General features: G+C 58.6%; 1 protein-coding gene across 2 annotated transcripts; it reads left to right on the forward strand.

Moving 5' to 3' along the window:
• Nucleotides 1–253: 253 nt before the first annotated feature.
• Nucleotides 254–23,681, forward strand: ADAM11 (ADAM metallopeptidase domain 11). Of its 2 annotated transcripts, XM_010353988.2 has the most exons (26): nucleotides 254–314; nucleotides 777–952; nucleotides 11,121–11,197; nucleotides 11,385–11,451; nucleotides 13,297–13,382; nucleotides 13,469–13,544; nucleotides 13,979–14,045; nucleotides 14,112–14,179; nucleotides 14,573–14,647; nucleotides 14,733–14,804; nucleotides 14,974–15,140; nucleotides 16,028–16,112; nucleotides 16,225–16,315; nucleotides 16,433–16,484; nucleotides 16,945–17,044; nucleotides 17,127–17,198; nucleotides 17,317–17,409; nucleotides 17,860–17,940; nucleotides 18,481–18,531; nucleotides 18,635–18,698; nucleotides 18,937–19,036; nucleotides 19,253–19,372; nucleotides 19,465–19,633; nucleotides 19,722–19,836; nucleotides 19,922–20,012; nucleotides 21,025–23,681. In XM_010353988.2, exons 1-26 carry the CDS (start codon nucleotides 254–256, stop codon nucleotides 21,071–21,073), a joined length of 2,325 nt encoding a protein of 774 aa, XP_010352290.1. In that variant the 3' UTR covers nucleotides 21,074–23,681. The 2 variants fall into 2 exon arrangements, with proteins under 2 accessions (XP_010352290.1, XP_030779694.1); XM_030923834.1 differs by lacking the exons at nucleotides 254–314; nucleotides 777–952; nucleotides 11,121–11,197; ... (1 more) ...; nucleotides 13,297–13,382; nucleotides 13,469–13,544 and having other exon boundaries at nucleotides 14,032–14,045; nucleotides 14,112–14,175.
• Nucleotides 23,682–25,313: the final 1,632 nt, after the last annotated feature.

Raw genomic sequence — 25,313 nt, forward strand, 5'->3', positions numbered from 1 at the left:
GAGGGCGGGCCCTGGGCTCACGTGCTCGCCGCTCCGCTCTTAACCCGGCCCCGCCGCCCCGCCGGGATGGCCGCGGCCGGAGCGCACTGAGCCCCGGCGCTGTCCCCGCCGCCCCCACCGCTCCGCGACCCCCGCCCGGCCCCGCGCCCCCGCCCCGGCTCCGCAGCCGGCGCCTCCCCACCCCCGTCCCTGCTCCCGCCCTCCCCGCGCCGCTCGCAGCCGCATCCCCCGGACCGGGAGGAATGAGCGAGCCATGAGGCTGCTGCGGCGCTGGGCGTTCGCGGCTCTGCTGCTGCCGCTGCTCCCTCCGCCTGGTGAGTGACCCCCACCTGGCCCCGGCGCCCCCTCCCTGCCCCCGCCCCGAGATGTGCGGCGCTTGCTGCTGCAGCCACCTTTTCCTGCAGTGCTCAGGGTGACAGCGGGTCCGGAGCGCGGGAGGGTGGGGGAGCGGGAGAGGAGGAAAGGTGCGTCCACCCACCTGTCCCCAGCTGGCCAGGCCCACCGCGTCCCTGCCCCTGCCGCCGACCGGACAGCTCTGCAGGTCTCTGCGGGTTTGGGCGGATGGGGGGGCAGTCGTGACGGTTGAGCGGGCGTAAAGCTCCTGGCCCCCTCCCCGCGGGCTCTTGCCTCTGCAGGGCAGCCAGATCCTCCCCACCCGGATGGCCCTAGGGCTCCAGGGGCCACACCAGAGTGGGGGATGCGCCATGTCCACCCCTTTCCCAAGTCTCCTGCCCCAGGATGAGCAGCTGCCTGCAGCCATGGCCTTGTTTCCCCAGGTCTTGGGACCCAAGGTTCTGCTGGAGCTCTGCGATGGGGGCGCTTACCCCAGCTGGGGGGCCCAGGAGCCCCTGAGGTCACCGAACCCAGCCGTCTGGTCAGGGAGAGCTCCGGGGGAGAGGTCCGAAAGCAGCAACTGGACACCAGGGTCCGCCAGGAGCCACCAGGGGGCCCGGTGAGTGGGGCTGGGTGGTGAGGCCAGGGGCTAAAGCAGGCCTTCGAGCCCCTGGGAGCGCACGGGGTAGCCAGTGCTGGAGCCCTCCTCAGCAGCTGCCCCGCAGAGTCCCCTTCCGTACAGTGGGCTATCAGGTGGGTGCTGGAGCCCACTGGTGGGGAGCCCAAGACTGCCCAACCCCAGGGCCCCCTCCCATTATTGCAGGGCCCCCTGTCCTCAGTGTTCAGGGACGCCTAATGCGTAGGTCTCAGGCCCGCTTTGGGTCAGCCTTCCAACGGCCCCCTGCTTCGCTCTCGCCAAAGCTAGTGGTTCTGCTCAAAACAGGGCTTGGATGGGGCAAGTGGGGGGCAGGGAGAGGCAGCCCAGATTCCAGTCAGGGATTAGGGTTCCCAGGTTCTCATCACAGCCACCTCAGTGGGCTTTCGTGGAACAGCTTAGTGCTTGCTGCTGCCTCAGTTTCCACACAGTGCCCAGATAGGCTTGTTGTTCTCCTTCCTGTCCTGACTGAAGGTGGGGCCTTGGAAAATAACTTGAGGCCCCAGGCCAGCTCTACCTGCCTGCCCACTGTCCCTTCCAGCTGCCAGGCCCCACCTGCCTCCCAGAGGAAGGTTAGGCATGAAGGAGATTAATTGCAATTAATAATTAATTAATATCATGTGAATAATAATCACCCAGATGGAATATTCATTCAGCACGCCCCAGTGCTCCAAGAGCTGGAGCTGAAAGTGAGCCAGGCCAACAGGGCAGCAGAGGGCGGGTTGGCTGGCAAAGGCCCGGCACAAATAGGAGGTGTAGGGGAGAGACGCAGAGGAGGGGTACAACTGAGGCCTGGAAAGTTTTGGCAGCTGGGAGTGGTGGGAGGTAAATTGGGCTGGGCAGAGGGAGGAAGGAGGGAAACGGAGGCTAACATTACGGACATCTGTCAGACTGGCATCTGGCCCTGCCTAATGTACTTGGTTAAAAGCCCTTAAGGGAGGGGAGCAGAGGGGGATGCGGGGTGGTACAGGGGTGGAGAATACTGATGAAATGGATGGAGCAGGAAGGGAGCATGCATAATAGATGGACCATCACTCAGGGCCGTGCAGAGGGGCAGGGGGAGGGGGCTAATGGTCCGAGGCCCGTGGGCACTGGGGGTGGGGTGGTGGGTGGAAGCTGCCTTCAGTGACTGCCCAGGCTCCCTGGGAGGTGCGTGGTCCCAGGGCCAGGGATGGGGTGTCCTGGCCACTGAGTCTGGCTGTCTTGCCTGGTGTCACTCGCTACCTGTGAACTGTGAACCCCATGGTTACACTATGGAGGAACTGATGGTCCACCCGACTGCTGGGGCTCTGGCTTGTGCTTTAAGGGATATGCAGATTGAGTCATGGAGGGATGCCACCATGGGGTCAGGGGACAGAGATGAAGGAAAGCCTGGAGTCAGGTAGGGATGAAAAGTCAAGTATTCCGACTGGACAGGTCACTCCTTCAGCCGGACCCTTTCTGAGCAGAGACAGAGGCGGCAAAGGATAGGAGGTTCTGGCCTGTGGTGGTGTCTGCAGCTGCGTGGGAAGGTCAGGATGGGTGCAGTTGAAATGGTTAGGTTGGGGGTCTCTGTGTTCTTCTGCAGGTGAGTGGGTGCATGTGAGTTGTGTATGTGATCCACCGATTCCAGATACTTCTGAGGGGTGTCTGAGAGCCTGGGGGGGAGGAAATGGAGTTCCGTGGATCTGCCAGGCAGTGATTATCTCCAATTTTGGGGTCTTCTGGGACTGAGACTTCCTAGGACCCTCGTGGCAACCTCCTCAAGGGACTTGTTTGGGGCCCTGTCTTATCTGTGCCTCAATTTCCCCTGAGGTCCCAAAGCTGTGGAGTTCTATGGGCCACTCTGCCAAGCTTTGTATGCACTTTACATCACTTATTTCTCCCAACTCTGTAAGGCTTGTAACTTTGCGTGTGTGTGTGTGTGTGTGTGTGTGTGTGTGTGTGTGTGTGTGTGATGGAGTTTCGCTCTTGTTGTCCAGGCTGGAGTGCAATGGTGTGATCTCTGCTCACCCCAACCTCCACCTCCTGGGTTCAAGCGATTCTCCTGCCTCAGCCTCCTGAGTAGCTGGGATTACAGGCGTGCACCACCACGCCTGGCTAATTTTTTGTATTTTTAGTAGAGATGGGGTTTCTCCATGTTGGTCAGGCTGGTCTCAAACTCCCGACCTCAGGTGATCCGCCCACCTCAGCCTCCCAAAGTGGTGGGATTACAGGCGTGAGCCACCGTGCCCGGCAGCTTATAACTCTGGTCAGCCCTATTTTGCAGATAAGCAAACTAAGGCTTAGAGGGATGAAGTAAATTGCCCAAAGTCAATCAGATCTTAAGCAGTGGAGTTGGGAGTTTTCTCCACACCAGGGCACTTCCCAGTTCTGCCTCCAGGGCTCTCTGGATTTGGGTCCAGGAGGCAGTCTCCCAACTCCACCCAGAGCAAGGAGACAAAAAGACACATCCAGAATATTTTCCCTAATGGGAAGGAGATATGGCAAACCCTCAATCTCCTGCCTGGCATTTCTCCCGGGGTTAGAGCGCTTTTGGCCTCAGAGCCACGGGGTCTGATGGTGGATCCAGTGTGAACTTGAGCCTGTGCGTGTCCTAGCCAGAAGTACCCTAGCCGAGCGCTGCTTGGGTTTTGCCTTAACTTACTGCCCTGGTTTAGAACTTCAGGCCCAACTGGTGTTGAGCTGGCAGCAAGATCTCTGGTCATGTATCAAGTCCAGGGGCACATGCTGGCTGGCAGGGCCTGGAGCGCTGAGCCGCTGTGGCTTTGGGCTGGTCGCTTGACTTTTCAGAGCCCTCGTTTCCTGTTCCCTAAAATCAGGATAGTAACATATCTCAGTCCCACCTACTATCAGGAGGTGGTGATGGGAAAGGGCTTTACGTGCTGAGGATTCCTGGCTTGATGGGGGCGAGGGTGGGGGTGCAGCTGGGACCGAGGAAGAGATACAGTGGTTGGGAAGGAATTAGAAGCTGGAGAAATTAGGCTGGGTGCATTGGCTCACAGTGGCCAATGTTAGGGGATTGCTTGAGACCAGCAGTTTGAGACTAGCCTCGGCAACATCGTGAGACCCCCGTCTCTACCAAAAAAAAAAAAAAATTACACAAGCATGGTGGTGCGCACCTGTAGTCCCAGCTACTCCGGAGGCTGAGGCTGCAGGATCGCTTGAGTCCAAGAGTTCAAGGCTGCAGTGAGCTATGGTTGCACCACTGCACTCCAACCTGGGCTACAGAGTGAGATCCTGTCTCACACAACACAACGACGACAACAAAAAGAACAAGCTATAAAAATTATAATATTTACTAGGCCTTTTTGCAGCAGGCACTCCTTTACGTGTAATTATTTAATCTTCAACACAGCTCCCAGAGGTGGGGCTGCTATTCCCATCTCGCAGATGGAGAAACAGGCACAGAGAGGCAACGTAACTGCCCCAAGTGACACAGCACTTGAGCACGGAGTCAAGACTGATCCCCAAAGCAGGGATCTCACTCAGCGCACTGCCACTTCTTGCTCTGGGCTGAAGGGAAGAGAGACACAGACGCACCCTTGCCCTCTCTCTGCCACTGCACTCAACCCCCTCACTTCTGTCCAGCCTGGAAGCAGGCTAGGCCTGAGGCCCAGAGAAGTGGGGGAGCTTCTGGGAGTGCAGAAACCTGTGGTCCCAGGGAGCCTGCAGCTGAGGCGTGGTACGGGTCAGACAAAACTACCATGTACAGTTGGGCTGGTTGTTCACTGGACTAGGGTGACTGGGCAAGGGGTAAGTGAGCTGAATGCAATCCGTGGGCTTATGGGGCCACATGCATTCTTACTTGCAGGGGGACCCCATTTTCTTTTTTTTTTTTTTTTTTCAGACAGTCTCGCTCTGTCACCCAGGCTGGAGTGCAGCAGCATGATCTGGGCTCACTGCAACCTCTGCCTCCCAGCGAGGGAGCAATTCTTGTGCCTCAGCCTCCTAAGTAGCTGGGATTACAGGCGTGCACCACTGCTTCCAGCTAATTTTTGTATTTTTAATAGAGACGGGGTTTCACCATGTTGGCCAAACTGGTCTCGAACTCCTGACCTCAAGTGATCCACCAGCCTTGGCCTCCCAAAGTGCTGGAATTACAGGCGTGAGCCACCTCACCTGGTCTTGGGACACCTTTTTCTGATTCACACCAGGCTGCTGTGTGGGTTATGCCTGCCCCCGGGGAGACCCAGACTCCTTGGGAACAAGGAGAGAGCAGGACATGGGGAGGTGATTAGGGTCAGGGGTGAGGAGGTCACAGACCTGGTACATGGAAGCTCATCTGAGCCAGCAAGGGGAGGAGCGCCTCAGTCTCTGGGCTAAGCTCTTGCGAGAGCTGCCCTGGCCAGCATTTACTGAAGACGCCACCCTAGAAGCCCTCCACGGTGGGCGTGTGCTGCAACAGTGTTTGTGTTTTCTTCCTGCAGAAAGATGAAGGGCAGTTGAATCAGGTTCGCCCCCAGCTCTTGAAGATGGGCCGGCAGGGTGCCACAGGGGGACCAGGGTCTGTGCCTGGGGCCCTGATACCCCACTAGAGCCAAGGCCATGTTATAGTGTGTGTGGCCAAAGTAGCTACCTCCTAGGTTGAGGCAGGTAGCTAGAAGCCAGGGCTAGGATATGTGCTGGGCCCAGCTTGTTCCCAGGAGCGAGGTGGGGGCATAAACTGAGCCCTGCGATGCCAGAGAGTTGAGCAGGCTTGGTTTTGGTGTTAGAGGCTGCATGCTGTGGCTTTGAGGTGGCACAGCCTTAGTGCAGGGCCTGCTCCTCTGCTTCTGACTGTGTGACCTAAGCCAGCCACTCAGCCCCCTAAACCACAACTTCCTCATTCATAAAATGGGGATACGCTCATAGTTTCCATCTCTCAGGCTGCTGTGAGGACTTGAGATGACGAATGTCAGGTGTCCAGCCCGAGATCTGGCAAAATAGCCGATGGTCAACATCTCTGAGTGTCCAGGCAGGGTGCTGGGCCCTGGTGCTGGCATGAGGGCTGGGTGTGAGAAACAGGAGCCAGGATATTTAGGGGTTACCTGTCAGGCTCAGGCGGGGTCCAGGGGAGAAACCACATGAGCAGGACTCTGGCCTGTGGGCTTGGCCTCACCCAAGCACCCTCCCGGCTGCCTAGAGGAACTCAGCTGTCCAGAGTCTGTCCCCAGAGGGACTGATGACCCTGTAAGGAGGTGGCTCTGTTCTCAAAAATGTAGGTCAAATCCCATCATTGGAAATTCGTCTGGATGTTCTCATTGTCTGGGAATCCCGCTGTCCTCTTGATAAATGGAGCACCCAACGCATTGCCAGGGGCGGGTAGGGGGAGCTGGCAGGTGGGTGGGTGGGTGGGGGGTTTCTCCCAACTGGGACATACTCCCAGGCGGAGCTCCTGCCTCTCTGGCTCCTCCCAGTTTGCAGCCACCCGGCCCACAAGGTGGTGGTATCTCCTTGTGGGAGGAGATCCCAGAAAGACATCCTCAGGTGAGACACCTGACAAGTAAATCACACCATCCACCCAGATCTGGAGCATAAGGCCACTGTTCTGGCATGTCCCTGTCACAGTAGGTGATCCAAAGAGGTTATTTATTTATTTATTTATTTTTTATTTATTTTTTTTTTTTGAGACGGAGTCTTGCTCTGCCACCCAGGCTGGAGTGCAGTGGCCGGATCTCAGCTCACTGCAAGCTCCGCCTCCCGGGTTCACGCCATTCTCCTGTCTCAGCCTCCCGAGTAGCTGGGACTACAGGCGCCCGCCTCGTCGCCCGGCTAGTTTTTTGTATTTTTTAGTAGAGACGGGGTTTCACCGTATTAGCCAGGATGGTCTCGATCTCCTGACCTCGTGATCCGCCCGTCTCGGCCTCCCAAAGTGCTGGGATTACAGGCTTGAGCCACCGCGCCCGGCCCCAAAGAGGTTATTTATCCAGTTCCTCAAAGCCCTGTTCAGCTGGAACATTTACACTTCCTTCTTCTTCTTATTATTGACCCTTATGATAACACATTCAAAAGGGCTTTTATTTAATCCTCACAACAATCCTGGTTTTTCTTTTCTTTTTTTGTAGAGACAGAGTTTTTTGCGTGTCGCCCAGGCTGGAGTGCAGTGGCACGATCTTGGCCCACTGCAACCTCCGCCTCCCAGGTTCAAGCAATTCCCCTGCCTCAGCCTCCCGAGTAACTGGGATTACAGGCACACACTGCGACGCCCAGCTAATTTCTTTTGTATTTGAGTAGAGACAGGGTTTCACCACGTTACCCAGGCTGGTCTTGAAACTCCTGAGCTCAGGCAATCCGCCCACCTTGGCCTCCCAAAGTGATAGGATTACAGGCACAAGCCACCGTTCCTAGCCCAACAATTCTGTTTTACCGAGGGGAAAACTGAGGCCGGGGGCATGAAGCAGCTTATCTCAGGCCTTGTGATGCCTTTCCATTCAATGTGAGTGTTGAGCCCGTGGGCAGGGAAAAAAGCAGGCATAGCCCTTGCTCCAGGGGACTAAAGGTCACCCACCTGAAAATCCAAATCAGTGATCAAATAAGTGTATGTCTACTGTGTGCTTAAAGGCCCAGAGGCAGAGGGCGCCAAAGCTCTGTGTGGGTTGGCAGGTGCAGGCCGTGCAGGTGAGGGTGGAGAGGAGAGGGAGGTCGGGGCAGGAGTTCGGAGTCAGCACATGAGGGGCTGTACCTGGAGGTGGTGAGGAGCAATGGTCTCCCTTCTCGAATTTCCTGGAGCATTTGGGAATCCTAAAGCTCCTCAGTCCCCTTCCTAAGACTATGTGTCTGTAGGTCTGGGGCAGAGCCCAGGCACCTGTATTTGTGCTTCTGGGTATTTGGCAGAATCTTTGCCTTTTTCTCTCTGCACCCCGCATCTGGTACAGAGAGGACGAGGCACCGGTCCTCTGAAGCAGATGTGTAGGAGACTGGGTGGGCCAGCCAGAGAGGAGCCTCGGGTAGAAGGGGTGGTCACCCCTGCCAGGCGGTCACAGCTGCTGTGGCGACCGAACTCCAGCCCCAGGGTGAGATCCAGCCGCACACCTCCCCAGCCACCCAGCCATGACCCTGGGTCAGTCACCTCCAGGTGTCTCCCTGAGCCTCATCCTGGCATTTGTAAAATGAGGACCAGACAGCCTGGGCAGGTTGAGATCAAATGAGCTGGAGCATGTGACAGCCTGGGCAGCCGGGGGAGCAAAAGACAAGTGCAGGGCACAGGGTCAGCTGAGGGCTGGTGTGACCTCAAGACCAAAAGGCCCCTCCCCCCAGGGATGGAGGGACAATGGGATGAGGTCAGAGGCCCGGCAGGGGTACAAAGTAGAGCCAGGCAGGGAACTCTGTTTGGCTTTGATGGAGCATTGGCTCAGGCCAGACACAGAGGCTCAAATCTGTAATCCCAGCATTTTGGGAGGCTGAGGCGGGAGGATGGCTTGAGCCCAGAAGTTCAAGATCAGCCTGGGCAACATAGTGAGATCCCATCTCTAAAAACATTAATTAATTTTTAAAAAAGAACATTCGCCGGGCAGGGTGGCTCACACCTGCAATCCCAACACTTTGGGATGCCAACAGTGGATCACAAGGTCAGGAGTTAAAGACCAGCCTGGCCAAGACGGTAAAACCCTGTCTTTACTAAAAATACAAAAAAATTAGCCGGGTGTGGTGGTGGGCGCCTATAATCCCAGCTACTCGGGAGGCTAAGGCAGAGAATTGCTTGAACCCAGGAGGCAGAGGTTGCATTGAGCTGAGATCGCACCACTACACTACAGCCTGGGTGACAGAGTGAGACTCCATCTCAAAAAAAAAAAAAAAAAAAAAAAAAAAGAACATTATTGGGCTAAAGCTGGGCTTGGGGTGGTCTTGGGACTCTGTACCAGCAGGAGTCCCCACCCCCCCCCACCCCCCAGGTGCCAGGGCCACAGAGATTCTGCGGACTGAGATAGGTTTGTCTGACCCATCTCTTCCCTCAGACTAGGGACAGAGTTGTGTCCCCACATGGGGCCAGGCCAGACAAACATGCCTTGGTATGTGGTCTCTCTCTCTCTCCCACTGCCTTTTGGGGGCTCTCCCAGCCCCTTCTTGGGCCACCTCCAGCCATGCCCAGCCCCCAGCCCCAGCTGCCCCGGCACTGCCCCAGGGGCTTATCTGGTCTAAGCCCTGTGTCCCGCTGGGGCAGGGGACAGCCCACCCCTGAAGTTCAGCTGCACCAGGTGGGGAAGGGGTGAGAGCTCAGCAGGCGGCAGGAGGTGGTAGACAAGGAGGGTCCTAAAGTATCTGGCCTTGCTCCCCTATCAGCTGGGGCCTTCCCCAGAGTTGGGGCTGGCTTGGCCTCTATAGAGAGGAAGCAGGGATGGGATGACTCACAGACCTTCTGAGTGAGGGAGATTCTGTTGGTGCCAGGGCAGACTCTGCTGGAATCTCCAGGCCCAGGACGGCCCCACTACACAGCCAACCTCCTGGCCTCGCATCTGGGCTCATCTGACCATTTTCAGTGGGAAAATCTGAGGCTCAGAGAGGTTGCTGGGTCATCCCTGAGGCTGCACGGTGAGAGAGCGGCATCGGGGCAAGGGGTCTGGCAGACTGCTCCTCTAGGCAGCTGTGGAGGGGGCTGGCATAGGGGCTTGTTGGTGGAGGGCAGATAGAACAAGCAGGAACAGTCCCGGGAGCAGGGGAAGGCCAGGATGGTTCAGGCCATGGGCTGGGAAGAGGATGTGGCAACTCCTCGTCCTTGACTTTCTATTTCGGGCTGATCGATGCTTTAGGGGCTCAGGATGGAACTGGGAGCCTTGGTCAGCCTGGAATAGGATGAGTCGGTGTCCTTGGGGCACAGAGGTCTGCTCACCCAGGCCCTGGCCGTTGGTCCCCCATTGCTCCTCTCTCAGGACCTCTCATGGACACTGGGCCCACTTCCATTTTACCCCACCTTTAAGGTGAGACAGCCCTAGAAGCAGACTCCCTTGCTCCACCACTTTTTAGCTATGTGACCTTGGGCAAGTTGGTCAGCCCCACTGTGCCTGTCCCCTATCTTTCAGATGGGAATGGCAGTAATCTATCCCATAGGGTTGCTGTGAATATCAAACGAGGCGATACTTGTAGTGTTTAGACCAGGGCCTGGCACACAAGAAGTGCTCGGTAAAGACTAGCAGTGATGAGGTGGTTGAGGAGGAAGAACGACAAGGCACAGGCTATGGATTTCATGACCGTGACCTTGGGGCTGTCTTCCTTTCTGCAACCTGCTGTCCCCACCACAAAAGCCAGGCGGCGAACAAAAGCCTCCCATCTGCAGGGCAGAGTGGGTGACCCTCATGTGGGGGTCTGGAGTCAGTCTTCTGGAATGAACAAGGGGTAGGGAGAAGGCCCCAGTCCTGAGTCCTCTCAGCCCCTCCTGGGCCCTGGGGTTGCTGTGATCCGGGCGTCCTCGAGCGCCCAGGCCTGGGGGGCCGCCATCTTGCTCAGGCCTGGTGCGTTGCCGTGGCAACCTGGAGCCTCCAGCCTCACTGCACTTTGAAAAATTTATCAGGAAAACTTCCGTGTTTAAAAATTAACCATGGGATTGAAATATTAAAGATGAGCTGCTTTGGGCGAGGCAGAGGGCAATGGATTTGGGGGTAGAGGAGCCAAGTCCTTCCAACAGGATGGCACCCGCCTGCCGCCCAGTTTCCAGGGGTGCAACCATCCATTCCCACCCACTCGCCCCTGTCCGAGGCCTCCTATGTAGATAGAGTCTGGCGCCAGGGTAGGGGAAACAGGCAGCAAGGGTCCTGCCTCCCACTTCCTGTTTGTCCTTTCCCCATGATACTCCTGGGGCCCTCCTGTTACTCTGCCTGATGGTGGGGTGCCCCTCACCAGCCAGGAGGGCATAATGAGGCAGAGGGCTGGCCGGCCTGGCCCTCTCCATCCCGACTGCACCTGCAGCCCAGCCCCCTGATGCATAGGTGCCCAGGCCCAGAGGGCAGAAAGGCGGCTGTGCTCAGGGCTGAGCACTCCTGCCTCTGCCCACTAGTGAAGGAGCAGGGTCGTGGAGGAAGAAGAGCTTGGGCAAAGCATCTCGTCCCCAAATCAATGGTCCCCTCAGCTGCTAGGGCTGGCCACCCCCTCCCAGGGCTACTGTCTGTCTCGGGGTCCCCCGACTCCCACCTTCAGGCCTCCCTGAGTTGACTCCCCCTCTGCCCTCCCCCCACGCCAGCCTGTCCATCTGGCCCAGGTGAGTTTCGTCATCCCAGCCTTCAACTCAAACTTCACCCTGGACCTGGAGCTGAACCAGTGAGTGTGGCCTTGAGCCCAGGAGGAAGGGTGGTGGTGGGGTGGGGGAGGCATGGCGAGGGCCTGGCTGCTGGGGGGCTGGGGGTTGAGCCAGGGCAGGGGGTACCTGGATCCTGAGCTGGGGCAGGCCCCAAGCCAGACCTCACCTCGCCCGTGACCCCCCTTCCCGCTGCCCCCTCTATCTCAGCCACCTCCTCTCCTCGCAATACGTGGAGCGCCACTTCAGCCGGGAGGGAACAACCCAGCACAGCACCGTGAGTGCCTCTGCAGGGACCGGGGCCAGGGGTGGAAGGGAGGTGCTGTTTCTGTGGCTCTGTGGTCACAGGTATAGGGACAGGTGGCTGCTGGAGATGGGGTCCTGGGCCTGGCCCCTCGGCACCTTCCCTCTCTCCCGACCTGAGAGGCTCTGAACGTGGACAGTGGGCAGCTTGAGTGCATGGGGCCCCGAGCTCCCCTCACTTGGCCCCAGAGCTCCGACTCCCAGCCAGCCCACCTGCCTTGCATGGGGCCTACAGGGACCCTCATTGTTCCGAGCCGGCTGCCAGGAATCCCCCTCTCCAGACTCTCCTGAGAGGGGCAGCTGAGGAAAGGCCCTTTTTACTCAGTACCTGGAAAATCCCAGCTGCCTGGGACACCAGGGTCCCAGCCCTGCAGGCTCTAGAGCCTGAAAATGAATGAGTGTCTATAAATAGCCTGTCTCACCCCCCCAACCCCCCACCGCCTGTTCAGTAACTGGAGCACAAGTAATTCTGCAGGAGGCAGAGCTGGAGGGGAAGGGTGCCGCAGGTCCCCCCAGTCCCAACCCACAAGTCTGGCCTGGAGCACACATGCTGCCTATCACTCCTCAGTCAACCACAGGCCCAGGGTTGTCCTGGGAGGCAGTGCATGAAGTTGTGTGTGATGTTAGGGGCGAGTACATGATTAAATGAGATAATATATGGTTAGTACACAGAGCAGTGCTGGGCACATGGTAGGTGCTAAATAAACACTGCCTGTTATTCTCAAAGGAGTCTGATCCCTTCCTCAGCCCAAGCAAAAGGCTAGAAACCCTTGCTGTAGGCCGGGCTCCTATAATCCCATCACTGGGAGGCTGAGGTGGGCAGATCACCTGAGGTCAGGAGTTCGAGACCAGCCTGGCCAACATGGTGAAACACCGTATCTACTAAAAATATAAAATTAACCAGGTGTGGTGGTGCGTGCCTGTAATACCAGCCACTCAGGAGGCTGAAGCAGGAGAATTGTTTGAACCTGGGAGGCAGAGGTTGCAGTGAGCTGAGATCACGCCATTGCTCTCCAGCCTGGGGAACAAAAGCGAAACTCCATCTCAAAAAACAAATAAATAAATAAATAGAAAAATCAGGCTGGGCACGATGGCTCACGCCTGTAATCCCAGCACATTGGGAGGCCGAGGCAGGTGGATCACGAGGTCAGGAGTTTGAGACCAGGCTGGCTAAGATGGTGAAACCCCATCTCTACTAAAAATACAAAAGTTAGCTGGGCATGGTGGCACGCACCTGTAATCCCAGCTACTTGGGAGGCTGAGGCAAAAGAATCGCTTGAACCCAGGAGGTGGAGGTTGCAGGGAGCTGAAATCGTGCCATTGCACTCCAGCCTGGGCAACAAGAGCAAAACTCCGTCTTATAAAAGAAAAAAAAAGAAAGAAAGAAAAATTAGCTATATGTGCCTGTAATTACACATGCCTGTAATCCCAGCTACTTGGGAGGCTGAGGCATGAGAATGGCTTGAATCCGGGAGGCAGAGGGTGCAGTGAACCAAGATTGCACCACTGCACTCCAGCTTGGGCAACAGAGCGAGACCCTGTCTCAAAAAACAACAACAAAAAAACCCTTTGCTACAGTCCAGCTTCCTCATTTTATAGATGAGGTGAAGGAGGCCCAGAGAGGGCTAGGAACTTGCCCAGGGTGGCACAACAGATTAGGAGCACCACTCATCTAGAAACAGGCTCCAGAGCCCCAGGTGTACTCGGGGATTGTGGCCACCTGCACACAGGGCAGCTTCAGTGGCCCCCAAAAAGCCTTGAGGCCTGTCAGCTGCCCCCAGCCTCATGCCAGCGTTCTCTCACTGTTCTGCTCCTCCAGGGGGCTGGAGACCACTGCTACTACCAGGGGAAGCTCCGGGGGAACCTGCACTCCTTTGCCGCCCTCTCCACCTGCCAGGGGCTGCAGTGAGTACCGGGAGGGGCCAGGCAGCTGGGAGAAGCCTCCGGCCCAGGCCTGGGGACGGTGGGGAGCTGCACCTTTCTCTCCACAGTGGGGTCTTCTCTGATGGGAACTTGACTTATATTGTGGAGCCCCAAGACGTGGCTGGACCTTGGGGAGCCCCTCAGGTAAGCCCCACACAGCCCCTTGCCGTCCTCTCTGGTGGCTCTGCCAAGCTTGTCCCAACAGCTGTTGCTGCCACCTCTTCCTCCTCCTGCTCCTCCCTCAGTAACCCCAGCCTCACTGCCCTCTTCAGTGACCCCAGCTCTGGTTCCCTCCCTCCTGTGCCCCAGCTCCCCCTGTGCCCCCAGCTCCAATATCCCTTCTGTCCCCTAAGTGACCTCCCATTGGGCTCCAATGTCCTTTGCCCCTGTCTCTCAGAGTGCCCCCAGGTCTTGACCCCGGAATCTGAGTATCTGGGAGATCAGATCTGACATGGGAGCTCTGGCCAGTTCTGGGTCACCCCAGGGTGGGATGGGGGTGAGGACTGGATCTGGCCCCCCCAAGTGGGCCTGGAGCAGACCCAGTTGGCACCCCAAGAACTAATTTCCCCTCATTGCAGGGACCCCTTCCCCACCTCATTTACCGGACCCCTCTCCTCCCAGATCCCCTCGGATGCAGGGAACTAGGTAAGGGAGGGAAGGGGGGGTGGGGAGGGGCCGGCTGTGCCCCCCTCACCTGCCCCCTCCCCACAGGCTGCCTGTTTGCTGTGCCTGCCCAGTCGGCTCCTCCAAACCGGCCGAGGCTGAGAAGGAAAAGGCAGGTACGGGGGCCCGCACAGACCTCGGGCTGCAGAGACCTCGGGCTGCACAGACCACAGGCTGCAGAGAGACCTCGGGCCATGGCCCGGAGCAGGAGGGCACCCCCATCCATGGCTGGGGCGAAGGAGGGCTCAGATGGATGTGGCTGGGGACCAGGGACTGTGTCTGGGAGAAGCCCCCACCCCTTCCCTAATGCTGGCATCTACAGAGGTCACATCCTGGGCAAACCGAGGCTGCCTGCCCTCATTCCAAAGCTGAGGAAGGACGGCACCCTCTGCCAGTGGGGAGCTGGCACTGTCACTGGCTGGAGTTCAGACCCCCCCATCCCCATGGCTTGGCCATGAGATCAGTCAGACATGGAAGGGACTGATTCCAAGTGCCCACCCACCCCCCAGGTCCGCCGGGGCCACCCTACAGTGCACAGTGAGACCAAGTACGTGGAGCTAATTGTGATCAACGACCACCAGCTGGTGAGTGTCAGGGCAGGGATGGGGGGTGACACTGGGAGGAGGCCCCAGAGGAGCCTCGCCCTCCTCGCACTCTTCTTTCTCCCAGTTTGAGCAGATGCGACAGTCGGTGGTCCTCACCAGCAACTTTGCCAAGTCCGTGGTGAACCTGGCTGACGTGGTAAGCAGCTCTCCCTGCCTCCTTCCCTCCTCCTTATGGCCTCCACCCCATCACACACATCAGGGGGCACTGTCAGCCCCTGGCTCCCACTTCCTAGAGAGACAGGTCCTCCTCCAGCCCTGGCCCCAACACCCACTCCCACCCTCCAGCCCCCTCATCTTCTCCCCAGATATACAAGGAGCAGCTCAACACTCGCATCGTCCTGGTTGCCATGGAAACATGGGCAGATGGGGACAAGATCCAGGTGCAGGATGACCTCCTGGAGACCCTGGCCCGGCTCATGGTCTACCGACGGGAGGGTCTGCCTGAGCCCAGCGATGCCACCCACCTCTTCTCGTGAGTCCCCCACCCCACACCTCCTGCCAGCCTCTGCTAGTTGCTACAGTCCTTAGGGTTACTTAACACCTGCCCTGTGCCAGGTGCTCCTCTCAGAGTCTGGGGACCGGGCTCACCTTGCACCTGCCACCTCCCCCGAGCCACGTGCAACAGGCTGGGCATCATCCCGCGAATCTGAGGTTGATGCCCTTGTCTTAGCCCTGGTGGTCCTCTTCTGTCTCTCACCTTCTCTTAGTTCCGTCTTTCCCCTTTTAAACTGTCCCAGCATCCCTTCCTCAGGGACCCAGTGCCCTGGTAGGGGAAGAAAATCTAATAAAAGGGCCTTGCAACTAGACATGGTCTACTAGGAGCCTCTCCTTTGCCTTATGGGCAAAAGAACCCAAGAAGGGGCCAGGCACAATGGCTCATGCCTGTAATCCCAGCACTTTGGGAGGCCAAGGCGGGTGGATCATTTCAGTTTAGGAGTTTAAGACCAGCCTGGCCAACATGGTGAAACCCCACCTCAAAATACAAAAATTAGCCGGGCGTGGTGGTGTGCACTTGTAGTCCCAGCTACTCGGGAGGCTGAGGCAGGAGAATCGCTTGAACCCAGGAGGTGGAGATTGCAGTGAGCCGAGATGGTGCCACTGCACTCCAATCTGGACCACAAGAGTGAAATTCTGTCTCAAATGAAAAAAAAGAAAGAAAGACAAAAAAAAAAAGAAAAGAAAACAAGAACCCAAGGAGGCGGGGAAGGGTCTTGCCTGGGGTCACCAAGGCTGAGGTAAAGGGCCAGGCTCATCTCCCGAGGAAGGACTCTAGTGTGAGGGGCTCCCCAAGGCCCCACCACCACCCGGGGAGCCACAGGGGAGGGCAGCAGGCCATCCTGACAGCGCACTGCCTTCCAGGGGCAGGACTTTCCAGAGCACCAGCAGCGGGGCAGCCTACGTGGGGGGCATCTGCTCCCTGTCCCGGGGCGGGGGTGTGAACGAGGTGAGCAGTGAGGGGACATGGCTGGGGTGGCGGCTGAGGGAAAGGGGCTTCAGGGACACGACGTGCCTGTTGGAAGATGTAGACATCTGTGCCCCATCTTCCCCACCCCCAGTACGGCAACATGGGGGCGATGGCCGTGACCCTTGCCCAGACGCTGGGGCAGAACCTGGGCATGATGTGGAACAAACACCGGAGCTCAGCAGGTATCCGCCCCCCGGAAGCCCCCGTGTGGCCCACGCCCAGCAGCTCTGGAACGCGGAGGGTGTCAGTGGGAGGGGTGGTCCTTGGCCTCCCTCATATCCGCCTGGCTTACCCCTCAGGGGACTGCAAGTGTCCGGACATCTGGCTGGGCTGCATCATGGAGGACACTGGGTGAGTTCTTGGACAAACCGGGGGAAGGTCTTGGGCGAGGGGAGTCTTAGAGCGAGTATTGTTTGGCAGTCTGGACCAGGGGGCTCAAGAGGCCCACCTCACAGAACCACTCAGGATCCCAAGAAGCCCAGTTTTCCGCAAACACTGCCCCGGGAGACCCAGATTTCCCTGCTGGGACACCAAAACCAGCCAGGCTGCAGTGCGCATTGTGGCCACTGGGCGCCGCCCAAGCCTCGCATGGAGACACCTTCCCTCCAGCGCGGCTGCGAGTCCCCAGGTTCAGCGGAGGGGAGGGGAGCGACAGGGACAGGCGGGAGGATTCTGGTGCAATCCCGGGGAAGATCCTCCACCTCCTCGCGATGGTGACCAAGTCCCCCAGTGTACCCCCTCCCCAGCCTTGAGACGGGTGAGGGTGGGTTGGAAGGGAGCAGCCAGCGGCACCTCCCCTCGCCCTATCCAGGTTCTACCTGCCCCGCAAGTTCTCACGCTGCAGCATCGACGAGTACAACCAGTTTCTGCAGGAGGGTGGTGGGAGCTGCCTCTTCAACAAGCCCCTCAAGGTACCAGCCCCGCGGCGGGGAGCATGGGAGCGGGGCCTGGGCGGGGTCCGGGTCAGACTCCCGACCTGTCCTCCCGGTCCAGCTCCTGGACCCCCCAGAGTGCGGGAACGGCTTTGTGGAGGCAGGGGAGGAGTGCGACTGCGGCTCCGTGCAGGTGAGCGGTGGTGCTGGCGCCAGGTGGGGGACCCGGATGCGGGGGTGGGCACTAGGGAGCGTCCGACTGGGAGGATTAGGTCTCGCCCGCCTCCCTCCCCTTCTCCCGCGTCCCTCAGGAGTGCAGCCGCGCAGGTGGCAACTGCTGCAAGAAATGTACCCTGACTCACGACGCCATGTGTAGCGACGGGCTCTGCTGTCGCCGCTGCAAGGTAAGGAAGACCGGCCGGGAGGCGGGGCCAGGGCGCAGGAGGAGCGATTGGAGGCCTTCAGATAAGGGGCGGGAGCTAGGGAGGGAAGCGGCGCCTTCGTGGGCGGAGGCCTCTGGGGCGGGGCTTGATGCGAAGACAGCGCCAATGGGGAGCAAGGGGCGGGGCTGAAGGATGTTGAAGGCGGGGCTACGAGGAGCGGGAAGGGAAGGCTGCCCAGAAGGAAGGAGGGAAGGGAACGTGGGCGGGCTTGGGGGCGGTGCTGAGTGCGCTGGGAGCGAGGTGGGGAGCGTGCAAGAGTTGGTGGGAGCAGGGAAATAAGAACAGGCCTGAAACGGGGCGCTGGGGAGCTGGAGGGCCTGGGGACGTGGGGGCCCGGGGAGCGGGCGTCCTGGGGAGGGCAGGGCCGAGGCATCCATCCTGCCTGACCCTGGGAGCGCGTCTCTTCCCTAGTACGAGCCACGGGGTGTGTCCTGCCGAGAGGCCGTGAACGAGTGCGACATCGCGGAGACCTGCACCGGTGACTCGAGCCAGGTCCGCCCGGCCCCGCCGTCCTGTGGAGCCCTGGGCGAGGCAACCTCTACCCTTGTCGATTTAGTTTTCCCGGGCGAGTGCTCAGCACTCCCGTCCTCTCCACAGCTGGCTTCAACCCCCAGTCATCAGACTCAGTTTTATTATCTGAGAAAGGGGTTCTTCATGCTCCTGGCTTTGTTCCTTCAATCATTAAACCAGAATGTATCGTCTGGCTGGTATTCCCAGCGCCTGGCCCGGTGCCTGGTGTAGGTTAGGGATCAGAGTAGATGATAATATTAGTTAACATCTATTACAACCTAATTACATACCAGGCATTTATCTCCCAGCTCTACGAGGGAGGGAGGCTGGAGCGGCTCTGGGGCTTGCAAATCCGGGTGGTCTGGGTCCAGAAACAGACAGATGGCTTGTCCTAGGCGTGGAAGAGCCCTGTGGCATGAGCCCCCACATAAGGGGCACTTGGCACCCCAGCATTCCTCCCTGAGGCAGCCCTCAGCTCCAGTCCTGGGGCTGCTCCGCTCAACCCCACCCCTCTCTCCACAGTGCCCCCCTAACCTGCACAAGTTGGACGGTTACTACTGTGACCATGAGCAGGTATGATGGCTGCCTTCCTAACCTGGGCTTCAGGGCAGTCTCTTGTCTCCACTGTGACCACTCAGCATCTCCATCCCTTGTCTCCTAATTCTTGGACCCTCAGGGCCGCTGCTACGGAGGTCGCTGCAAAACCCGGGACCGGCAGTGCCAGGCTCTTTGGGGCCATGGTGAGTCTGGCTAGGGCTAGGAGCGGGAACTCCAGAGGATCCAGAGCTGAGGGGCTGGGGAGAGTGGGTTCCAACTGAACAGGCCCCCAAGCGTGTAGCTCCCCAGGATCTCAGGGACCCAGGCAGGCAGCCTGGGGATCAGGCCAGAGTGTGGGAGATGCAGGCCTGAGGTCTCGGGGTGGGTCCTGGGGTGCGTCCTGGGGTGCGTGAGGTGACACTTGGCATCCTCTCCCCACAGCGGCTGCTGATCGCTTCTGCTATGAGAAGCTGAACGTGGAGGGGACTGAGCGTGGGAGCTGTGGGCGCAAAGGATCGGGCTGGGTCCAGTGCAGTAAGCAGTGAGTACTGAGGCTCCCAGAGGGCCTTTCAGCTCCAGGGGGGGTGTGAGACTTTTCAGAGATGGGGCAACAGGTTCTCCCAGGAGGAGCCTGTGAGTCCCAATGGGCGGAAACGTGGCAAATCAGGTGGCAGGGTGCAGGGTGAGGGCAGATTAGAGTTCAGTAGTTGAGTCTGAGGTCAAACTTGGGGCTCACTGTCTCTATGTGCCCCAACAGGGATGTGCTGTGTGGCTTCCTCCTCTGTGTCAACGTCTCTGGAGCTCCTCGGCTAGGGGACCTGGTAGGAGACATCAGTAGTGTCACCTTCTACCACCAGGGCAAGGAGCTGGACTGCAGGTGCTGCCAGGACCAAGACTAGGGAGGGAAGGTTGCAGCTGTGCTGGGGGTGAGGAGACAGAGGGCTGAGGCTGGCTGTGTCGCTTCCCCAGGGGAGGCCACGTGCAGCTGGCGGACGGCTCTGACCTGAGCTACGTGGAGGATGGCACAGCCTGCGGGCCCAACATGCTGTGCCTGGACCATCGCTGCCTGCCAGCCTCTGCCTTCAACTTCAGCACCTGCCCCGGCAGTGGGGAGCGCCGGATTTGCTCCCACCACGGGGTGACTGCCTGGAGCCTGGGATGGCGGGAAAGGCTTTCAAGGGGGGACAGGCCCCTGCTCACCTCTCCTGGCCCTGCCCTGCCTCTAGGTCTGCAGCAATGAAGGAAAGTGCATCTGTCAGCCAGACTGGACAGGCAAAGACTGCAGTATCCACAACCCCCTGCCCACGTCCCCACCCACAGGGGAGACAGAGAGATATAAAGGTGAGGCTGGAGCTGGCCAAGGGGGGTCTGTCTGTCCCACTCTCTATGCCTGTCCTTGTCAACTAAGCCCTGCCCTTCTCCCCAGGTCCCAGCGGCACCAACATCATCATTGGCTCCATCGCCGGGGCTGTCCTGGTTGCAGCCATCGTCCTGGGTGGCACGGGCTGGGGATTTAAGTAAGAGACGCACACACCCTGTGCCCCCTGGCATCCTTGATGGGAGGGTCAGAACCCCTGACTGGTGGAGGTGAGGGGCCCTCCCTGAAAACTCAACTAAACCAGAGCTCACACGTCATAGGCCCAAGTCGCCTGCGGGGCTTAACGTTTCCAAACTAGGAGATTTTAGGCTGGATGAGGTAGCTCACGCCTGTAATCCCAGCACTTTGGGAGGCAAGGCAGATGGATCACCTGAGGTCAGAAATTCCAGACCAGTCTGGCCAACATGGTGAAACCCTGTCTCTATTAAAAATACAAAAATTAGCCAGCCATGGTGGCACACACCTGTAATCCCAGCTACTTGGGAGGCTGAGGCAGAGAATTGGTTGAACCAGGTAGGTGGAGGTTACAGTGAGCCAAGATCGCGCCATTGCACTCCTGAGCGACAGAGCAAGACTGAAAAAAAAAAAAAGAAAAGAAAAGAAGGAAGGAAGGAGAAAAGAAAAAAAAGGAAAGAAAGAAAGGAAAAGAAAAGAAAAGAAATCAGGAGATTTTACACTAGCAGTTCGGATTTCCAGCTCTGGAAACATGAGGAGGTTGAACCCCAGCGTTCCTCTAAGCATCCCCGAATAGCCACAGAGTGGAGCTGGGCAGGGGCTGCCCAAGCCAGGCATGTGTCCTCTGGTCCCCAGTCCCCACCCAGCCTATCATGCTTTGTGCGTGTCTAAGTCTGGGGTCCTTGTGCTGGTCTAACCCCCTTAATGTGCAGAGGAGGAACCCACGGCCCAAGGTCACATGATTGAGTTAGTGGCGGAGTCAGAACTGGAACCTGGGATGCATTTTTGTAATTTTTGTAATTACCTGGGGTGCCCTAGGTAATTCTCCCAGGCCCTTACATTAGTGTCCAGGCCCCGGGGACCCTGGCCCTGCTCTGGGGCAAGGGGTCTCATGGCAGCCAAAGGCCCCTCCCTGAGAGAAGCAGAAGGTCAGATGTCTCCTTTTCCTCTCCCCTTCCACCATCCTCCCCCTGCAGAAACATCCGCCGAGGAAGGTACGACCCGACCCAGCAGGGGGCAGTGTGATGCCGGCCACGTCATCCCTCCCGCTGTCCTTGTCTCCTCCATCTCATTCGTCACCCCGCGTTCTGTGGATGGGAAACGGGGGCTGATTCCCCCACCCCTGCTGCCAGGCTGTCCCAGCAGGGGTGGGAGAGCCTCGCTCAGGGAAGAAGGTCCCTGCTGCCCTCGCCCGCTCAGGCCACGTCCTTCTCGACTGCCCTGCTGCGGCCAGGCCCTCCCCCGCCACCAAGTGGAACTGGAGCTGTGCCCCTGGCGGTCCCCATCCCTGGGAGGGCCCTCCCTGTGCGTCCCATCTGTTTTGTCTTCCATGTCACCACTGTCTGACCTCACACAGATCCCTTCCCCGGCCAGCCTGTGACTTGCCGCCTGCCTCCAGGGCCCAGCACTGAGCTCCGGGGGCCCTGCTGGGGGGCTCTCCCCGTGGCCCCTGCTCATGTCCTCCCCTGATGCCCCCTCTCCGTTCCAGGTCTGGAGGGGCCTAAGTGCCACCCGCCTCCCTCCAAGCCTGGCACCCACCGTCTCGGCCCTGAACCACGAGGCTGCCCCCATCCAGCCACGGAGGGAGGCACCATGCAAATGTCTTCCAGGTCCAAACCCTTCAACTCCTGGCTCCGCAGGGGTTTGGGTGGGGGCTGTGGCCCTGCCCTTGGCACCACCAGGGTGGACCAGGCCTGGAGTGCACTTCCTCCACAGTCCCCCGCCCACCTCCTGCGACTCAGCCTTGCACACCCACCCCCCGCCCCCGTGTGAATGTAGCTTCCATCTCATGGATTGCCACAGCTCAACTCGGGGGGGCCTGGAGGGATGCCCCCAGGCAGCCATCAGTGGACCTAGCCTGGATGGCCCCTCCTTGCAACCAGGCAGCTGAGACCAGGGTCTTACCTCTCTGGGACCTAGGGGGACGGGGCTGACATCTACATTTTTAAAAACTGAATCTTAATCGATGAATGTAAACTCGGGGGTGCTAGGGCCAGGGCAGATGTGGGGATGTTTTGACATTTACAGGGGGGTCCAGAGAAACTGAGGTGTGGCCATCCCCCAGACCCTCCCCCAGGATGACCACGCCCAGAGTCCTGTCACTGAGCACAGGCAGGGGCTGGGCATCCCAGCTTGCCCCCGCTTAGCCCCGCTGAGCTTGGAGGAAGTGTGAGTGCTGATTCAAACCAAAGCTGCCTGTGCTGTGCCCAAGGCCTAGGTTATGGGCACGGCAACCACATGTCCCAGATCGTCTTCAATTCTAAACAACTGTCCTGCTGTCCCTGTCAGGACGCATGGATTTGGGGGGGCGGGGTCTAGAAAACATAGTTCCTGAAATAAAATGGTACCTTCCCCCTTTCAAGAAGGGTAATTCTGGGGCCAACTCAGGGTTTAGGTGCCCCCTGGTGTGGCCTAGATGTCCCCGCCTGGGCCATCTTTCTGGGGAGGACTCTCCCAGGTAGGGAAGGCCAAAGGTGGCCCAGTGCCTGGAGGGTTAGGGGCTCTGCCTGGGATGTGCAAGAGGAAGCAGGAAAGGGAAGCCTCATGGACGATCCTAGGCTACTAGAAGTCCTTAAGGCCCCATCAAGTCCATTCCACTCCCTACCCCCATTCCAGGGCCGGGTAGTAAGTTTACAGATGTTTCCCCCATTACGTGCCCCCGCCCATCCCTGCTGCAGCGAGCCTGAGAGCCAGGCGGAGCCATGCACAGCTCCTCAGTCTTCTCACACAATCCTGCCGGTGGCCTTCCCTCCTGACCCTTGCTTGGGAGGGCAGAGCTCTGGCTCCTTGATCCTAAAAGGTAGCTGGCAGGGGCAAGATGGGGGCCAGCTACCTGATGGATGAAAGCCACAAGTGAATACAGTTCTTGTCACCAGGGGTGTCCTGCCCTCACTCGCCAGGGAGTTCTGACACCCCAGGGCCCGTGAGCTGCCTGTTTGAGGCCCTCTGTTTCTGGGGCACCTTCGAGGAGGCGCTGTGGAGGAAATCGCTCCCCGTTTATTCACACCCCCTCAGGGGCAAACAGGCCTGCTCCCCGTTTATTCACACCCCCTCAGGGGCAAACAGGCCTGGGACCCGCTGACATCATTTTGGGTGGCTGGATGCACCTGACAGCAGTGGGGTCCTCACAGTGAGCTCCAGCTGGCACTGCCCACTTAAGGGCTGAGTGGAGGGACCCCCCCAGCCAGCTCTGCCCCACCAGCCCTACAAGCTGAGGTGGGGCGGGGAAAGGGCTGGGCGTCACACTATTGAGCTGCTGTAAGGCATCTGTCCGGTGGTGGTGCACGCGTGCACACAGGGACAGTGCATCTGGGCACAGCTTTTGGATCCACATCTCTGCACAAGTGTGAATACCTCTGCACACACGGGCATGTCTGTGTGTGCTCATGTATATGGGGTAGGGAACATGAGACTTCCTGTGACCAGTCCACCCTGGCTCCCAGCTGTCTGCATCCTCCTGCCCCGCCCTGGCGAGTGCCTACCGTGGCAGAACCCAGGGAGAAGTGGAGGCTGCCTCTGCCTGGGCCTCCACACAGCATCCTGTACATACGCCACCTGGGCTGGGGGTGGGGAGGCAAGGCCAGGAGCATCGATTAAAGATCACATCCTGGGGCTTCCAGGGAGCTCACACCAACCTTGTGTCTCTCTCTTGTCTGTGAATGGCCATGCTGTGACTTGTCTCCTCTCTGTCCCCTCTGGCTCTGGAGGGAGCATGACAACTGGGGTGCTGGAGGCAGGAAGGGAACGCTCAGGACCAGCTCCAGGACCCAGAGGAAGGGGTGTTCCTCTCCATTCATGGTGAGGAAACAGGGTGGAGGCCTGGCCCTCCCACTTTGCTTCTTCGGCTCTTCCAACAAAGACAGCTGTGCCCCTCCTCTGACTCCAGCAAAGCAGGAGGCGAGGCGAGTAGAAAAGCATTTTCCCAAAAGTCGGGAGACCCAACTTCCCTTTTATGGCTAAAGCCAAAGAAACCTCTCCTCTCCTCCCAAAAGATTCCGAAACGCTGGACAAAACCATCAGCCTGTCTGGTCCCAGGGCATCGTGTTCCTGGGCAGCAGGGAATCTGCTCTTTCCCCACGCCTGTGCCCTCTGGCCGAGCCTGGGGCAGGAGGGGACTAAGTAAGGCCAGTGCTGGGAATCCCTGCCCCGGCTGGGGGCTGAGTCTGAGCCAGGAACCTGCGCTGGTTATTCCTGTCTCCCCCTGCTGAGTGCTTGGGCCTAGAGGTATTCACAGACTGAGGGCCCGGGAGGAAGAACTGGGGGAGGATCCACTGGGCTCTGGAAGTCCTGTTTGTTAAGGGAAAAGATAAAAAGAAGCAGTTGGGGGCAGGGAAACAAATGAAAGGCTAGAAAAAGTGGAGAAAGAAATAGCAGCACCAAGCAGGGGCCTGGTGAGAATTGGCAGCTAGAAGCTTTGGGATCATAGCCCCCCATTCCTGAACAGGTAGAGTTCCCAAGGCCACCTCAGATCACGTGTCAAGAGAGTAGGACCCAGGGCCTCGTTCAGCTTAGATTCCTACTCTGGCATCTGGTCGCCGCAGGACACTGGGTAACATCTAACTCCAGTGTCTCCCGCGGCAGAAGGTCAGCTTCTTCCTATTCAGAGTGCAGGGGGAAAAAAGCAAGAATCATTCTCAAACCGATCAGTCATGAACTGAAGTCTAGCTGTGCCCTTGTCTTCCTTGCTCTAGGCTGAATAACACTATTTTTAACTTTCTCCTTTGCTTCTGCCTCTCAACTCCTCCATGTCCATGCTTAACCCTTTCTCAGCTCCCAGTTCCCAGTCTATCTAGGTCTCATGTGTGGTTCAGCTGACCCTCTAGATACGGAAAGGGTGGCTTCTGGCAGATGAATGGCAAGAAGGCAGAGAGGGCACAGGTGAGGCTCAGCCTTTGCGACTCTCAAAGGTCAGTGCAGGCCAAGCATGGTGGCTCACACCTATAATCCCAACACTTGGGAGGCCAAAGTGGGTGGATCACTTGAAGTCAGGAATTCGAGACCAGCCTGGCCAATATGGTGAAACCCTGTCTCTACTAAAGATACAAAAATTAGCCAGGTGTGGTGGCGCTTGCCTGTAGTCCCAGCTACTTGGGAGGCTGAGGCAGATAATTACTTGAACCTGGGAGGTGGAGGTTGCAGTGAGCTGAGGTCACACCACTGCACTCCAGCCTGGGCGACAGAGCAAGGCTCTGTCTCAAGAAAAAAAAAAAAGGGTCAGTGCAGAGTTGCCGGACACCTCTCAGCCTTGGACCAAACCCTGGAGCCC

This window comes from Rhinopithecus roxellana, chromosome 19 (assembly GCF_007565055.1).
Source record: "Rhinopithecus roxellana isolate Shanxi Qingling chromosome 19, ASM756505v1, whole genome shotgun sequence".
NCBI lineage: Eukaryota > Metazoa > Chordata > Mammalia > Primates > Cercopithecidae > Rhinopithecus > Rhinopithecus roxellana.